Consider the following 17,902-nt stretch of genomic DNA (forward strand, 5'->3'; position numbering starts at 1 on the left):
ACTCTTTCAATGTCAGTTCAAGCCTTTGAAAATATAAGTGTATCTGCAGCATCACTTTAAACTGTTCCCAGTCATTGCAGATTTTACATGTGTAAATTCCTGTAAGAATTAACCTTTTAAAACCAAAATATGTTTAAATACCATTCTTCCTCCATAGTCCCTTATGTATTTTTAATTGATTTTTAGATCTGTTCTGTATCCTTTGTGCAGAATTACTTTAATACTATGTACAATGATGAGCTGCCTACTAAACCTTGTACCTTTCATTTGGCTTTTAAACAAATTCCACAGCACGAGGATGAAGACTGAATCGGGTCTGCTGAATCATTTTTATCTGGTCTTAATATACTTTCTAGCTGCTTTTCTGTTCTTCAGCTGCCAGCTTCCATAGTCCTGGCTTCCCTCCAGCCTGAGGTGAAATGAAGAAAAACTTGCTTTTTAAAGACCACTAGCCTGGAAGACATGGGTCTTCCTGACTGTCGCCAGTCTTCCTGGAGCCACTAAATGCGTTGTTTCAGTGGCAGCTGCATATTTATTGTTAGCACTATCATTACATACACAATGACTTGTGTCTGTAGTGACATTGTGATGCAGTATCATGATGCCAGCACCTTGCGTGTCAGCACTGGGAAATAGAGCATGTTGGTATAATGGTTATGGTACTGGACTAGCAACCCAGAAGTTGTGAGTTCAAATCCCAGTATGGCAAGTTGTGAAATTAAGTTCAGTAAATCTGGTAACTCGTGGACTGCATCGGAAACTATGACCATGAAAACTGTCATAAAACCCAACTGGTTTGCTAATGTCCTTCAGGGAAGAAAACCTGCCACCCCTACCTGGTATGGCCTATTCATGACTATGTGGTTGACTCTTAATGTCCCCTGAAGTGGTCTAGCAAGCCACACAGTTGAAAAAACAGTCTCTACTTCAAGAAGAAGGCCCTGCCAGCATTACCTGCATCCCAAGAACAAATGAAAAAATAATCTTTTGTAGCCATCTATGCCTTGACAAAATAAGGAGATAAGTAGGAAGATCGATTGCACTATCTATTGGTAAATGCGGGACAGTTGCACAATTAGGTTGCTCTCCCAAGATTCATTTAGTATAAAAGGAACTTCTATTTATTCTGAAGAACTGAATGCCAGGCAGGTGTTTCATCTTGCTCGCAACACAATTTTTAGTATCCACAAGGACCATGCTGCCAGTCTTTCTGAGAGACAGGAAATTTAAAAAAGGTGATAAAAATTCCACTAGCACACGGCTGCGATTGTTTTTATTTAGAATATAGTTTAGGGCATCAAAATATCTTGCATCGTTTTAGCCGTATTGCCATGTTTCAGCCGTATTGCCATGGAAGGTTACCTGGTACAACCCTTCCTATCATTATCAGGGAAAGACTCGGGCAGTCTTTGCCGAATCAACCCTGCAAAGTTGTCCTCTAAGAGCTGGTCTTTGGTGCCTAAATTGGGAGAGTTGTCCCACAGCCTTGTAAAGCAACAACCTGACCTGGTTTTACAGACTCATGTCTATCAACCAAAATCCCAGACTGTATTTCTATTTCTCCATCACCATCCTAATAGGACAGACCCATTAAAGGTGGGGGCACTATGGTATATGGTTCAGTTGGAAATGGCCCTGGGAGTTCTCAACGTTGTCACTGGACCCCACTAAGTCTCACGGCTTCAGGTCAAACAGAGCTAAGGAAACATTGCGCTGTTTGCCACTTACTGCCCCCCCAACCCCAACTGACAGAATTCTCTATGTTGAATGCCACTTGGAAGTATTGAGGGAAGGAAGGGCACAAAACGTATTCTGGGTCAACAACCACCACCAAGAGAGGCTCGGTAATACCATCACTTAACAGAGCGGGGCAAAGCTGCCAGACTGGGCTTGTGTCAGGTCATGAGGGAAGCAACATAAGGAAATAAGGAAAGTTTGCAGATGACACGAAACTCAGAAATGTCGTAAACAATGTGGAGGATAATAACAGACTTTAGGAGGGCATAGACAGATTGGTGAAATGAACAGGCACATAGTAGATGAAATTTAATGCAGAGAAGTTTGAAGTGATGCATTTTGGCAGGAAGAATGAGGAAAGGCAATCCAAACTAAATCGTCCAATTTTAAAGGGGGTGCAGGAACAGAGAGACCTTGGGTGCACATACACAAATCTTTGAAGGTGGCAGGACAAGTTGAGAAAGCTGTTAAAAAAGGCATTTGAAATCCTGGGCTTTATTAGAGGCATAGAGTACAAAAGCAAGTAAGTTATGCTAAACCTTTATAGAACACTGGTTAGGCCTCAACTGGAGTATTGTATTCAATTCTGGGCATCACACTTTAGGAAGAATGTCAAGGCCTTAGAGAGGGTGCAGAAGAGATTTACTAGAATGGCGCCAGGGATGAGGGACATCAGTTATGTGGAGAGATTGGGGAAGCTGGGGTTGTTCTCCCTAAAACAGAGAAGGTTAAGGGGAGATTTGATAGAGGTGTTCAAAAACATGAATGGTTTTGACAGAGTAATCAAGGAGAAACTGTTTCCAGTACCAGATGGGTCAGTAACCAGAAGACACAGATTTAAGGTGATCAGCAAAAGTACCAGAGGCGACATGAGGAAACATTTCTTTATGCAGTGAGTTGTAATAGTCTGGAATGCACTGCCTGAAGGAGTGGTGGAAGCAGATTCAATAGTAACTTTCAAAAGGGAATTGGATAAATACATGAAGGGATAAAATTTACAGGGCTGTGGAAAAAGAGCAGAGGATTGGGACTAATTGGATAGCTCTGTCAAAGAGCCGGCACAGGCACGATGGGCCAAATGGTCGCCTCCTCTGCTGTACCTACTATGGTAACCTATTTGATGGCTGTCGATAATAGTATTGGTAGGAGGAACCAGCAAACAGTTCTTGTAATGGCTAAGTCTCGTTTCCACAGTGAGTGAAGCAGGCTGCAAGGGGAGAACCTGTGCCCTATCTGAGAAGTTTGTGCTTTTACGTTAAGTAAAGGGCCCCCCAAATTGGGCTAGCATACCTGTGCTCTTTATTTTTGCCTATCTTTTGGCCCTCCATTCGCCATGATACTTCTGTACCTGTTGATCAGCTCAACCACTTGCTCTGTTCCACCTTTGGCCTTATTCCCAGTAAAACCATTACTCTCTCCCATCCCAGTCATTCCCCTTGGCATGGCACTTATCTTTGCTTCCTCAAGTGCAAGAAGAACAGACTTGAGTGCATCTGGTAGACAACTGGTTTAGACATCAATCACCAGATCTGGCTGGACCACATCAAGCTCTTAAGGGCCTCACTCTTCTGCCAAACTGTGAGCCAGGATTCTTTGGATATTTTCTCACAGAAAAGATGGCTTGTTTTCTCTATTACAAACCGCGTCCTTAGACATTTTTTTCCTACCTCCTTTACTCTCACCTCTAACAAGTGTGAGGATCTCATGGACTTCTTTTTCACTAAGTTTGAGACCATCTGCTCAGCTGCATCTGCTGCTTCTGTCACTTCCCCTAGCCTTGAACTTTATGTCTTTCTCTCTCATCTCCCCTCATGCCCTCTCCGAGCCCATCTTGTCTAAGAGACTCACCTTCTGCTCCCTTGACCCTATTCCCACTAAACTGCTGACCACCCAACTTCTCTTCCTGGCCCCCGTGCTAGCTGACGCTGTAAATAGTTCTCTCTCCTCAGGCACTGTCCCCCTGCCTATCAGAACTGCCATTATCACACCCCCCTCAAAAAAAAAACACCCTCAACCCCTCTGTCCTTGCAATTTGCAGCCCCATCTCCAACCTCCATTTCGTCTCCAAAGTCCTTGAATGTGTTGTCATCTCCCAAATCTGTGCTCATCTTTCACGCAAGTCCATGTTTGAATTTCTCCAATCTGCAACAGCACTGAAATGGTCCTTATCAAAGTCACTAATGAAATTCTCTGTGACTAGTACACTATCCCTCCTCGTCCTCCTTGACCTATCTGCAGCCTTTGACATTGTTGATCACCAAATCCTCTCAAAGGATCCTTCTCCATTGTCCAGCTCAGTGGTACTGCCCTCGCTTGGTTCCACTCTTATTTATCTGATCATAGTCACAGCATCTCTAGCAATGGCTTCTCATCCTGGAGCATGGCTGAATTTATAAGCCTATTTCCACTGGTGAGGGTGTCAGTGATGAGAGGTCATCAATTTATAACTAAGAAATTGAGGAGAGAGGTTCGGAGAAGTCACTTTATGCAGAGGATTGCTGGAGCATGGAATGCTTTGCCACAAGGAGTGGTTGAGGCAGAGACCATTATATCATTTAAGGGGAAATTGGAAAAATAATTGAAACAGAGGAAGATTTAGTGCTCCCTCTTAAGAACATAAGAAAGAAGAGCAGGAGTAGGCCATACAGCCCTACAAGCCTGCTCCGCCATTCAATAAGATCATGACTGATCTCCTATCTCAACTCCTCTTTCCCACCCAATCCCCATATCCTCTGATTCCTTTAGTGTCCAAAAGTCTATTGATCTCAGTTTTGAATATACTCATTGACTGAGCAGCCACAGCCCTCTGGGGTAGAGAATTCCAAAGATTCACAACTCTGTGAGTGAAGAAATGTTTCCTCATCTCAGTCCTAAATGGCCGACCCCTTATCCTGAGACTATGACCCCTAGTTCTAGACTCTCCAGCCAGGGGAAACGGCCTCTCAGCATCTACCCTGTCAAGCCCTCTAAGAATTTTATATGTTTCAACGAGATCACCTTTCATTCTTCTAAACTCCAGGTCCATTCTACTCAATCTCTCCTCCATAGGACAACCCTCACATCCCAGGAATCAGTCTAGTGAACCCTTGTTTACCCCCTCTAAGGCAAATATATCCTTCCTCAGGTAAGGAGACCAAAACTGTGCACAGTACTCCAGATGTGGTCTCACCAAAGCTCTATATAATTGTAGCAAGACTTCCTTACTCTTATACTCCAACCCCCTTGCAATAAAGGCCAACATACCATTTGCTTTTCTAATTGCTTGCTGTACCTGCTAATTAACTTTCTTTGATTCGTGTACAAGGACACCCAAATTCCTCTGACATTTCTTAGTCTCTCACCTTTTAAAAAATATTCTGCTTTTCTGTCTTCCCTACCAAAGTGGATAATTTCATATTTCCCCAAATTATACTCCATCTGCCACCTTCTTGCCCCATCACTCAACCTGTCTACATCCTTTTGCAGATTCTTTACTTCCTCTTCACGGCTTACTTTCCCCACCTAGATTTGCATCATCAGCAAATTTGGATACATTGCACTCATTCCCCTCATCTAAGTCATTGATACAGATTGTAAATAGCTGAGGCCAAGCACTGATCCTTGTGGCACTCCACTCATTACAACCTGCCAATCCGAAAATGACCCGTTTGCTCCTACTCTTGGTTTTCTGTCTGTCAACCAATCCTCAATCCGTGCTAAATATATTACCCCCAATACCATGAGCCCTAATCTTGTGTAACAGCCTCTTGTGTGGCACCTTATCGAATGCCGTTTGAAAATCCAAATATACTATATCCACTGGTGTCCCCTTATCCACCCTGTTCGTTACACCCTCAAAAAAAACTCTTAATAGATTTGTCAAACACAAATTCCCTTTCATAAAACCGTGTTGACTCTGCCTAATTATATTATGATTTTCTATGTGCCCTGTTACTACTTCCCTAATAATAGATTCTAGCATTTTCCCTACTACTGATGTCAGGCTAACTGGCCTTTAGTTCCTTGTTTTCTCTCTCCCTCCTTTCTGGAATAGCGGGGTTACATTTGCTATCTTCCAATCCACGTTCTAGAATCTAGGGAATTCTGGAAGATCAGAACCAATGCATCCACTACCTCTGCAGCCACCTCTTTTAAAACCCTAGAATGTAGGCCATCTGGTCCAGGGGATTTGTCAGCTTCTAGTCCCATTAATTTCTCCAGTACTTTTTCTTCACTAATCTTAATTACTTTAAGTTCCTCACTCTCATTAGACTCTTGGTTCCTCACTATTTCCGGTATGGTTTTTGTATCTTCTACTGCAAAATACAAAATCTTTGTTTAATGTCTCTGCCATTTCCTTATTCCCCATTATAATTTCTCCTGTCTCTGCCTCTAAGGGACCCAGGTTTACCTTCGTTAATCTTTTCCTTCTTACGTACTTGTAGAAGCTCTTACAATCTTTTTATATTTCTTGCTAGTTTAGTCTCATATTCTGTTTTATCCCTCTATCAATTTCTTGGTCATCCTTTGCTGATTTCTAAAACCCTCCCAATCCTCAGTCTTGCTACTCTTTTTGGCAACATTGTAAGCCTCTTCTTTTAATCTAATACTATCCTCAACTTATCTAGTTAGCCATGGTTGGACCACTTTTCCCATGGAGATTTTATTCTTCATGGGAATGTATATTCGGTGAGAATTATGAATTATATCCCCTGGTTATTGACCCCTCCGATAAGGGAAATAGGTCCTTCCTATCCACTTTATCTAGGCCCCTCATAATTTTGTACACCTCAATCAAATCACCCCTCAGCCTCCCCTGTTCCAAGGAAAACAACCCCAGCCTATTCAATCTGTCATCATAGCTAAAATTCTCCAGTCCTGGCAATATCCTCGTAAATCACCTCTGCACCCTCTCTAGTGCCATTACATCCTTCCTGTAATGTGATGACCAGAACTGTGCGCAGCACCCAAGCTGTGGCCTAACTAGTATTTTATACAGTTCCTACAGTTCCAGCATAACATCCCTGCTTTTATATTCTATGCCTCGGCTAATAAAGGAAAGCATTCCATATGCCTTCTTAACCACCTGATCTACCAGTCCTGCTACCTTCAGGGACCTGTGGACATGCACTCCAAGGTCCCTCACTTCCTCTACACCTTTCAGTATCCTCCCATTTATTGTGTATTCCCTTGCCTTGTTTGCTCTCCCCAAATGCATTACCTCACACTTCTCCGCATTGAACTCCATTTGCCACTTTTCTGCCCATCTGACCAGCCCATTGATATCTTCCTGCAGTCTACAGCTTTCTTCCTTACTATCAACCACATGGCTTATCTTTGTGTCATCTGCAAATTTCTTTATCATGCCCCCTACGTTTAAGTCCAAATCATTAATGTATACCACAAAAAGCAAAGGACCTAGTACCGAGCCCTGTGGCATCCCACTGGAAACAGCCTTCCAGTTGCAAAAACACCCGTCGACCATTACCCTTTGCTTTTTGCCACTGAGCCAATTTTGGATCCAATTTGCCACATTCCCTTGGATCCCATGGGCTTTTACTTTTTTGATCAATCTGCCATGTGGGACCTTGTCAAAAGCCTTGCTAAAATCCATGTAGATTACATCAATTGCGCTACCCTCATCAATCCTCCTTGTCACCGCCTCGAAAAATTCAATCAAGTTAGTCAGACACGATCTCCCCTTAACAAATCTGTGCTGACAGTCCTTGATTAGTCCGTGCCTTTCTAAGTGACAGTTTATCCTGTCCCTCAGAATTGATTCCAATAATTTACCCACCACCGAGGTTAGGCTGACTGGCCTGTAATTACTCGGTCTATCCTTCGCTCCCGTTTTAAACAGTGGTATAACTTTAGCAGTCCTCCAATCCTCCGACACTACACCTGTATCCAGTGAAGTTTGGAAAATGATTGATTGTTAAAGCCTCCGCTATTTCCTCCCTTGTTTCTTTTAACAGCCTGGGATACATTTCATCCGGCCCTGGTGATTCGTCCACTTTCAAAGATGCTAATCCATTTAATACTTCCTCTCTCACTATGTTTATCCCATCCAATATTTCACACTCCTCCTCCTTAACTTCAATCCCTGCATCATCCCTCTCCTTTGTGAAGACAGACGCAAAGTATTCATTAAGAACCATACCCACATCTTCTGCCTCCACACAAAGGTTACCTTTTTGGTCTCGAGTAGGCCCTACTCTTTCCTTAGTTATTCTCTTGCTCTTAATGTATTTATAAAACATCTTTGGGTTTTCTTTGATTTTACCTGCTAATATTTTTTCATGCCCTCTCTTTGCTTTCCTAATTTCTCTTAGCCAACTCGCCCCTCTTACCTACGTAATTGGCTTTGTTTAAATTAAAGATCCTAGTTTTGGACTTAACTACATCACTCTCAAACTCTATGAAATTCTATCATATTATGGTCACTCTGCTCCAGAGGATCCTTTACTATAAAACTACTAATTAACCCTGTCTTATTACAGAATACAAGATCTAAAATAGCCTGTTCTCTACTTGGTTCCATCTTCTTTAGTTACTATTTCGATTTGAATCTGTTCTGTGTGTACAGTACTTAGTCCCTTGACGGCAGTCAACGTATTGGGGTTTGATGCTGCCTATCTTTTTTAAAATTAAGACCCCAACGTGAAAGCCAAGACCCATAGCACAGGAAACCTCCCAGACTGATAGTAAGTGAAGAGACAAGGTAATTCAAAAATTACTGGTCAGATCATGCTAAAAGATATGTTATTCAAATGTGCACACTGATACAAGGGTTAAATTGCCAGCACAATTTGTGAGAGTCAACAGGTTGTGGTAGCTGCCATTAATGCCATGACTCATATATAATAAGGGTGACCTGTTTCGCCAGCTGCCCAGAATGTCAAACACGTTCACATCATAAGTTCCTGCAGTACGGTATAGTGTAGTTATGCACACTGTAGAAAGTTACTTATTTCCTGGTTACTTGTTTAAACTATAAGTGAAATATTTTAGTACATACAGCAACTTGTGGTTGGTATTTTCTTCACGGTTGTTTGCATAATTAATGCAGTTGTGATGGATTCTCTAGAACATTGAATCATTGTGTGTTTGAAAGAAAGAAGGAAATTAAAGGAATACTATAAGCTAGACATATAAATTTAACTAAACTAAACCACCATTGCTGACTGGTTTCCCCATATATTTAGTATCCTCTTGCTGCTAAAGAGTACTATGGACAGATCATGCGTACAATGGTTATTTCTATAAAGTCTGCTTTGCTTGAATACTGCACTCAAATTGGTTGAGTTCCTGATGTGCTATGGAGTATTTTCTTGCTGAAGATAAGACTTGATCATCTGGTTCCATATATTTGATAAGGGACATGGATGGAACCTAATGTATATATTCTGTGTGTATTGTTAGTGTATTTATTATAAATTAATAAAATTAAACCCTAAAATGCTATCCTGTATCAAATGAAAATGTGATGTTCAGAAAGCCTATGTTTTCAGCTGTTAACCAAATGCTTTTTATTTTTGCTTTGTAGGCTCAGCTTCTGGACCTGAAGTCAGAGTTGATCGATACCCAGGCTGAGAAAGTTGTGCTAGAGAAGGAGGTACATGATCAGCTCCTCCAGCTTCATGCTGTCCAACTGCAGCTGCATGCCAAGACTGGGCAGAATGTTGACTCCAGCTCAATCAAGGCTAAGCTGGTATGTCCGAGCTAAAAGTTGAAACCAGCAACAAAGTTGTCTACTTTTGTTTTGAACTATTGAGTATTGTTTATTCCAGCATTATTTAGGGTGAATTTGCTTCAAGGTAAATCATTTCTTTAAGTTAATTCCCTTGAGCCAACTTAGTCGTAAAATTCAATACTCAAAAGGACTAGAAAGCTTTTTTACTGCTCCCCCAGAGATAGTGACTATTTTTGAAGACCAGTTCCATGGTAGTATATTCCATCCTTTTGATATTTCACCCAAATGGTATTTATGATGTTTGAGCCTAGAAAATAATGCCATCCCTATCCTCACGTGGAAACTGGCACACACACGTATTCAGCAAGAGACTGGTGAATAGTGATCAGGAATTGGAAACTTGGCTGATGTTCCTCCCTCCCCTACCTGGTTTCCCATTGAGATCAATTGCTGTGCCCCACTACTGCCCAGCTGAAATCAGCTAATTCAGTACAAACCAAGCACTAAATCGGGGACACTTTTCATCAGCATAGCTTTGTCCCACACCATGCTGTGTATTTATCACCAAATCTTTGGTGGAACTTCAGAAAACTGTTTTTTTCTGGGTGTATAACTCACATCCACACTGAAATATTGAGCTGCTGAATCTAACTGTAGAACATTCCTACGCTAAGAATCATAAGGGGTGATTCTGCTCCTATTGGGAAGTAGTGCATGCAGGCAGTGCATCTTGAAAAATTGCGCTGTACAGACTACAATTTTACGTCCATTAAAATGAATGAATTAAAAATCACAGGCCGTCCAAGTAGTCTCCCAAGATGCATTTCCTGGGAAGTGCTGGATAGAGGAAACGCCTCTGTAGATTCTTCTATAGAAACCCTGGGCGCTAAATTGGGCACCCGTTGTTTTGGCGCTACAAGGCCTCTCTGACATCCAAGATGGCGTCTTGGATCGCACGTACGTTTCCAGTGTGACGTGCGCTGGGCGCCATCTTGGTATTGGAGTTAGCGTGGGCGCAGATAAGGAATGCTGGAATCATGTAAAGTAGGGAGAAAATGGCTTCAATCACTGTGCAATGCTGATTTAAAGTGATAAGTCCCAAAATTGTGTCTAACGCTCAACTCAACGTACAGTCTTAACCCCGACCATCTGACCATGTCTTAGAGTGCCTGGAGGACCCCCCCCACCAGCGCTATTTAAAGGGACAGTTCAGGATTTACAGGTTGGTAGCTGGATTATTGCTTCTGGCTGCCAAGACATTTGTAAGTGTTTTTGGAGGTCTCCTTGACTTGAATACTAGGACACGAGGACATTTAAAAAAAATTTTTTTTTATTCGTTCACGGGATGTGGGCGTCGCTGGCAAGGCCGGCATTTATTGCCCATCCCTAATTGCCCTCGAGAAGGTGGTGGTGAGCCGCCTTCTTGAACCGCTGCAGTCCGTGTGGTGACGGTTCTCCCACAGTGCTGTTAGGAAGGGAGTTCCAGGATTTAGACCCAGAGACAATGAAGGAACGGCGATATATTTCCAAGTCGGGATGGTGTGTGACTTGGAGGGGAACGTGCAGGTGGTGTTGTTCCCATGCGCCTGCTGCTCTTGTCCTTCTAGGTGGTAGAGGTCGCGGGTTTGGGAGGTGCTGTCGAAGAAGCCTTGGCGAGTTGCTGCAGTGCATCCTGTGGATGGTACACACTGCAGCCACAGTGCGCCGGTGGTGAAGGGAGTGAATGTTTAGGGTGGTGGATGGGGTGCCAATCAAGTGGGCTGCTTTATCTTGGATGGTGTCGAGCTTCTTGAGTGTTGTTGGAGCTGCACTCATCCAGGCAAGTGGAGAGTATTCCATCACACTCCTGACTTGTGCCTTGTAGATGGTGGAAAGGCTTTGGGGAGTCAGGAGGTGAGTCACTCGCCGCAGAATACCCAGCCTCTGACCTGCTCTCGTAGCCACAGTATTTATATGGCTGGTCCAGTTAAGTTTCTGGTCAATGGTGACCCCCAGGATGTTGATGGTGGGGGATTCGGCGATGGTAATGCCGTTGAATGTCAAGGGGAGGTGTTTAGACTCTCTCTTGTTGGAGATGGTCATTGCCTGGCACTTATCTGGCGCAAATGTTACTTGCCACTTATCAGCTCAAGCCTGGATGTTGTCCAGGTCTTGCTGCATGCAGGCTCGGACTGCTTCATTATCTGAGGGGTTGCGAATGGAACTGAAAACTGTGCAGTCATCAGCGAACATCCCCATTTCTGACCTTATGATGGAGGGAAGGTCATTGATGAAGCAGCTGAAGATGGTTGGGCCCAGGACACTGCCCTCAGGAACTCCTGCAGCAATGCCCTGGGGCTGAGATGATTGGCCTGCAACAACCACTGCCATCTTCCTTTGTGCTAGGTATGACTCCAGCCACTGGAGAGTTTTCCCCTTGATTCCCATTGACTTCAATTTTACTAGGGCTCCTTGGTGCCACACTCGGTCAAATGCTGCCTTGATGTCAAGGGCAGTCACTCTCACCTCACCTCTGGAATTCAGCTCTTTTGTCCATGTTTGGACCAAGGCTGTCATGAGGTCTGGAGCCGAGTGGTCCTGGCGGAACCCAAACTGAGCATCGGTGAGCAGGTTATTGGTGAGTAAGTGCCGCTTGATAGCACTGTCGACGACACCTTCCATCACTTTGCTGATGATTGAGAGTAGACTGATGGGGCGATAATTGGCCGGATTGGATTTGTCCTGCTTTTTGTGGACAGGACATACCTGGGCAATTTTCCACATTGTCGGGTAGATGCCAGTGTTGTAGCCTAACATTTAGAGCCAGGACATGCAGGAGTGAAGTTAGGAAATGCTTCTACATGCAAAGGGTGGAAGATGTTTGGAAGGCTCTTCTGCAGTTGATTCTAGCTCACTTGCGAATGTTCAATCTGAGATTGATAGATTTCTGTGAACCAAGGGTATTGAGGCATATGGGGCTAAAGCGGGTATATGGAGTTAGGTCACAGGTCCACCATGATCTCACTGAAGAAAGGAACAGGCTCGATGGGCTAAATGCCACTGCCACTTGCTGCCTCCGGATATGCGCCACCTTCTCCTGCAAGAAAGCAGGATGTGTGTCTGGGTGATGTGCCTGTCATGGTTGAATAGCTGCCGTTGTGGGTGGGTGGCTTGAAACAGTGGTAATGTGTAAGGGTGAGAGGAAGCATCTGGTTGGAAGAGTTGAGTATTGATGAAAAGGGTTTGTTAGTATGTGGATGATGGGGGGTGTAGTGCGTGGTGTAATTGGTAGCAGACGCCACTTGATGGTTGACCTCACTCACATTGACCACTCATGTCAAAGCGTTGAACATCTTCTTGCACTGCAACCATGTTCATGATGCTGTCCGCGTGGCATTGACTTCGTCCCCCATTGCCTCCCACTGCCTTTTGGATATGTCTGGAGTACCTCTTGCGCCCTCCCCCCTCCCCGCCTCCCCCGGAGGATATAGGATGCCCCTCCTTCTGTCCACCTCTTGCATCCAAGGTCTCTAATGCTTCAGCAGAGAACTCTGATGCACGCACTCTCGCAGGCCTCGTACCAATTCAGATTGGTGAGGTCTGGCGTGCAGATTGGAGGATGTGGGATTTAGTAGTGCACAAGCTTTATTCAATGTTTTAACATAACTCATCAGTGTGTAAATATAGGGATGGGACGTGCAACTGTATTTTACGTGTGCGATGTCTGATTTCCGTTCAGACAGTAGACTGTTATTTTCAGCAAATAACAGGTACCAGCTACCTTTAAGAGATTTCTATTAAACATCCTCCCTTTAAGAGATTGAGCATCCCCCTGCTGGTGGAAATGCAAATTGCATTGAATCCACATGCAAGGCCCGGAATGGAACGCTGATTGCAGGTTAGTACTCGGGCTGGCCGAAACTCGCGTCCTGCCTGCACAGGGGTCATTGGGCGCGGGATAATAGTGCATCACGCGACCCGTGCCCAAAAACGACCCTTATCCAATTTTTCCCCCCACTGTGTCGTTGTTTCTCAGTGCACATTGTTACATTGAGGCTTGATTTTCCTCTTCATCAAATCACTTAATTATTATAATTGTAGTTATATCTACATTCCCTAAAGGTTGCTGAGCTTCTTGGAAAATGTTTTTATTTGTGAATTATTTATACAATCAGTCAGTAGTGTATGAAGTCAGTTGTGTGCGTCTCATTTATTTTGAGGAGATATTACTTGCTCACATCTGAGATAGGCAGCAACTTTAATGTATTTCAGATTTTATCTAACCAGCACTTCATGCGAATAATTTTCAAAGCAACACTGTGTGTAACTTTCTTCACTATATTGGCCATAAGTACATTTCTTTGAAGTACAGATTGTTTTAATCTAAAATGTTGGTCTAATTACTGAAATAACCATACAGTAGAATTATACAGCCATTAGTATTGGAACATTATCCCTGCTGTGCTTTTGGACAAATTTCACTGCTTTCCCCTTTTTTTTTCTGTATTTAAATGTCTGCTAATTTCCTAACTTTTTTTTCTCTCCTGTCCCAAGTCTGTCCTTTCAGTGGATGAGATGGTAAGTGAGTACGCTGGTATTTTTTTTGTGTGGATTCGCTGACAACTGTTGCTGCCTTCCAGCAAACTTATACTTTCAGTATTTTTTTTTGGACTGTAGCACTGGATTGACTGTTAGCGAAGAGCAAATTACTAATGTGTCCTTTCATACGTGTCAAACTTTGATTTTTTTTTACTGCTGTCCACAATGACAAGTTAAAGCAGTTTTTAAAAATGATTTGCTAAATCTAAGTAAGTTGACAGTTTCTGCTAATTTTAGTCAGTTGAGGGTTTTTAACTTTGGAAGTTTTAATAAAAGGATAGTTTTATACATTTTTACAGAAGATTTTTAATGTAGGCATAACAGGTCTGTTACAAAAGAAAAGCTCAGACTGTATTTCATAGTAACACAGGCACCAAGAAAGTTGCACTACACATTTCTTAGTTTGTATCATTTCTTTGAACAATTTATAAAGTCTACCTTTGCTCTAAGTGCCTTGAAGATACTTTGCCTTATGAGCAGCATATGATAGACCGTAACAGTCACTAGACTTCGCAGCACCTTAGATTATTGTACCTTGATGTGAGGGTAAATTATACATTTTGCTCACTCCTGCATCTTTGCTATTAGGTCAAATATATTTTCAGTTTTTTCACAGGTTAAAGATTAAAAAGCTTGACTTAAGGTATTACAAGATGGATAGATGGAATGACATGCTCTTGTTTCTAGCTTCGTATTACTAAATTCTGTTTCCAAGTATCTACTGGTATTGTGATCTCCTGGAATACCATTTTTCTTGTTGTTTGAGTCGTTGTCCATCAGACAGTATTAATAACTTGGGTTCAGTTGTTACATTTGAGCCCAAATCACTCCAATCCTCCTTTAGAATCTGGCTTTGATGTTGATAAGTGTTGGGACATCACAATCTTGGCAATGCTTGTGACTGCACAAACGATACTATGTTCTGATGAGGCCAATTACATGTGTTGGTAAACAACGTGTATTTTTTTCTGGAAAGGAAAAAGAATTAGAAGCCAATAAAAAAGAAAAAGTGAAGGAAGCAAAGCTAGAAGCTGACGTAAAACTGTTGAAAAAAGAGAATGAAGCCTTGCGTCGACATATAGCAGTTCTACAAGCTGAGGTATATGGAGCAAGGCTGGCTGCTAAGTACCTGGATAAGGAGCTGGCAGGCAGGTGAGGGATCATTCTTAATTTCTATTTCTACATTTCCAACAGATATCAAGGAGAGCTTTTCAGACATAAATCATTTTTTAGATATCTCTATTATATTAACTTATTAAAGCAATAAAGCAGTTTAACTTTTCTTCTTCACTTGAAGCTGTGGTGAACAGTTATAGCAGTAGAGTTTTAAGGGGGTTAAAAGGACATTAAATTGTCACATTCTGAGCTGGAGGAAGCTGGAATGCATAGGCCATATGGTGGGAGCATTTGACAAGCATAATCTATGTTTTATATAGTTTCAATTTATCACAGTTAGCATAATCTATATGTACACACACACCACAATCCATGTGGTACATTTTATGTAGAATCAGCATGAATGTTGGACATGAGAAATATGAACAGAAAATGTTGGAAGCCCACAACAGTGGTCAGCATCTAAAGGGAAAAGAAAGAAGTGTTCTGTTGAAGAGTCACACCTGAAATGTTTACCTGTTTTTCTCTTTTGGATGTTTACTGATCTATGCATTTTCTGTTTTGATTTCATTGTACATTTTATGTTCCCATTAAGATGAAAAGGCTTGAATCAGGTCAGGTAATGGTTCAGGAAGCAAGCAGTCTCTGTTTTTGTTGACATATTTAAGGACAAGAATCAAACTTTCTAATTGTTAATGCTTTTGTACAGGGTGCAACAGATCCAGCTTTTGGGTCGAGACATGAAAGGACCTGCTCATGATAAACTGTGGAACCAGCTGGAAGCAGAAATACATCTTCACAGACATAAAACTGTTATTAGAGCATGTCGAGGACGCAACGACCCCAAACGACCCCTGCCCATACCGCCTGGACATGTATGTAAAATTTTAATTTTCACTCTTCTAATAAAAGATAATATTTACTTGTGTGTTAGCTTGTATTAGTAAAAACCTTCCAAATGATGAAAATCCCCTGGAGCTGTGAAATAAGGGCCCGAAAGCACAAGATTGAAACAGCTGTCCAGGCTGAAGTGGTATTCTAGTTCTTGGACTTGCATATGTCCCTAGAAGTGATTTCAAATAGTACTGCATGATTGGGCAGTTCATCTGCCACTACAACTAGTTTAAACGGATAAAGCCTTGCGTCGACATATTGCAGTTCTACAAGCTGAGGTACATGGATCAAGACTGGCTGCTAAGTACCTGGATAAGGAGCTGGCGGGCAGGTGAGGGGTCACTCTTAATTTCTATTACTACATTTCCAACAGATAACAAGCCAGAGCTTGTTTTGTTACCTGTTTACTCATACTGATGGTTACTGCTTTTATGAACTCCATATTACTGCTAATATTGTAACAACTTGATTGTTAGTTTGCTTGTACTGCTCATATGCTTATGCTCTTATACAACTTCCACAAGGCCACTCAAAAAGCAGAAATTTTAGCGCGCGAGAAGGCTATACGGCCTTTTGTGCCTGTGCTAAATTTAGGGTTCATTAGCGCTTTTCATTGTCCCACATTCCTGTCTTTACCCCAAACTAACCCCATTTTCCTGCCTTTTCCCTGTACTCTTTTATTTTCTTCTTTTGTTAAGTAATTATCCAGTACCCTTTTGAATGTTGTAATTGATTTAACATTGATCATCACTTGTGGCAAAGCATTCCACATTTTGATAATTCTTTGTGTGAAAAAGTTCTTTGTACTTGTTCTTAAAGGATAGATTACATGATACCCAATTAGGGGCCACATGATACCAAATTAGAAAGTGTGGGAAAACTGTGAGAAATAATTCCAGAGATTTTAGGAGGATATAGGCAAATTAGCAGATTTGGCAGATGCAGTTCAATACAGAGTGGTATATTTTGGGAAAAAGACCAGCGAGAGGAAATATACCTTAAATGGTAAGACCCACATAACAGAGTGGAGAAACAAAAGGATCTAGGGGGTACAAATACATAGATCTTTAAAAGTGGGAGCTTAGGTAGAAAGGGTCATAAAAAGGCAAATGGAATTCTAGGTTTTATTCGTAGGGCCAGGAAGCAATATTGAATTTGTTGCTGACATTGAATAGGCTACAGTTGGAGTATTGTGTATAGTTCTAGGCACCCCATTATAGGAAGGATATTAAAGCTGTGGCAAGGGTACAGCCAATATTCACAAATGATACCAGGAATGAGAACTTATAGTCATGATGAAAGGCCTGAATAACTGGGCCTTTTTTCACTGGAATAGAGATGACTAAAGGGGCCACTGGCACAGGCATGATAGGCTGAATGGTCTCCTGTGCAGCAAATACTGTCATCTCTGATGAATGCTACTTCTCAAATGACCAAATTATTGTTCACATGGATACAGAAAAGCAATTCATATAAACTTGAGCTTTAAAGAAGAAACTTGCAGCATGAAATATAACTTTATAATTTTTTTTTTATTCGTTCATGGGATGTGGGCGTCACTGGCGAGGCCAGCATTTATTGCCCATCCCTAATTGCCATTGAGAAGGTGGTGGCGAGCCGCCTTCTTGAACTGCTGCAGTCCGTGTGGTGAAGGTTCTCCCACAGTGCTGTTAGGAAGGGAGTTCCAGGATTTTGACCCAGCGATGATGAAGGAACGGCGATATATTTCCAAGTCGGGATGGTGTGTGACTTGGAGGAGAACGTGCAGGTGGTGTTGTTCCCATGTGCCTGCTGCTCTTGTCCTTCTAGGTGGTAGAGGTCGTGGGTTTGGGAGGTGCTGTCGAAGAAGCCTTTGCAAGTTGCTGCAGTGCATCCTGTGGATGGTACACAGGATGCTGCAGTGCG

At 42.4% G+C, this 17,902-nt stretch overlaps 1 protein-coding gene across 1 annotated transcript in view; it reads left to right on the plus strand.

Moving 5' to 3' along the window:
• Positions 1-17,902, plus strand: part of gopc (golgi-associated PDZ and coiled-coil motif containing) — a 73,377-nt gene that overhangs the window by 29,559 nt on the left and 25,916 nt on the right. The window contains exons 2-4 of the mRNA XM_067984684.1: positions 9,263-9,427; positions 14,964-15,139; positions 15,813-15,978. Coding sequence (XP_067840785.1) covers positions 9,263-9,427; positions 14,964-15,139; positions 15,813-15,978 — 507 coding nt within the window. The remainder of the gene's footprint in view (positions 1-9,262; positions 9,428-14,963; positions 15,140-15,812; positions 15,979-17,902) is intronic.

This window comes from Heptranchias perlo, chromosome 5, assembly GCF_035084215.1.
Source record: "Heptranchias perlo isolate sHepPer1 chromosome 5, sHepPer1.hap1, whole genome shotgun sequence".
NCBI lineage: Eukaryota > Metazoa > Chordata > Chondrichthyes > Hexanchiformes > Hexanchidae > Heptranchias > Heptranchias perlo.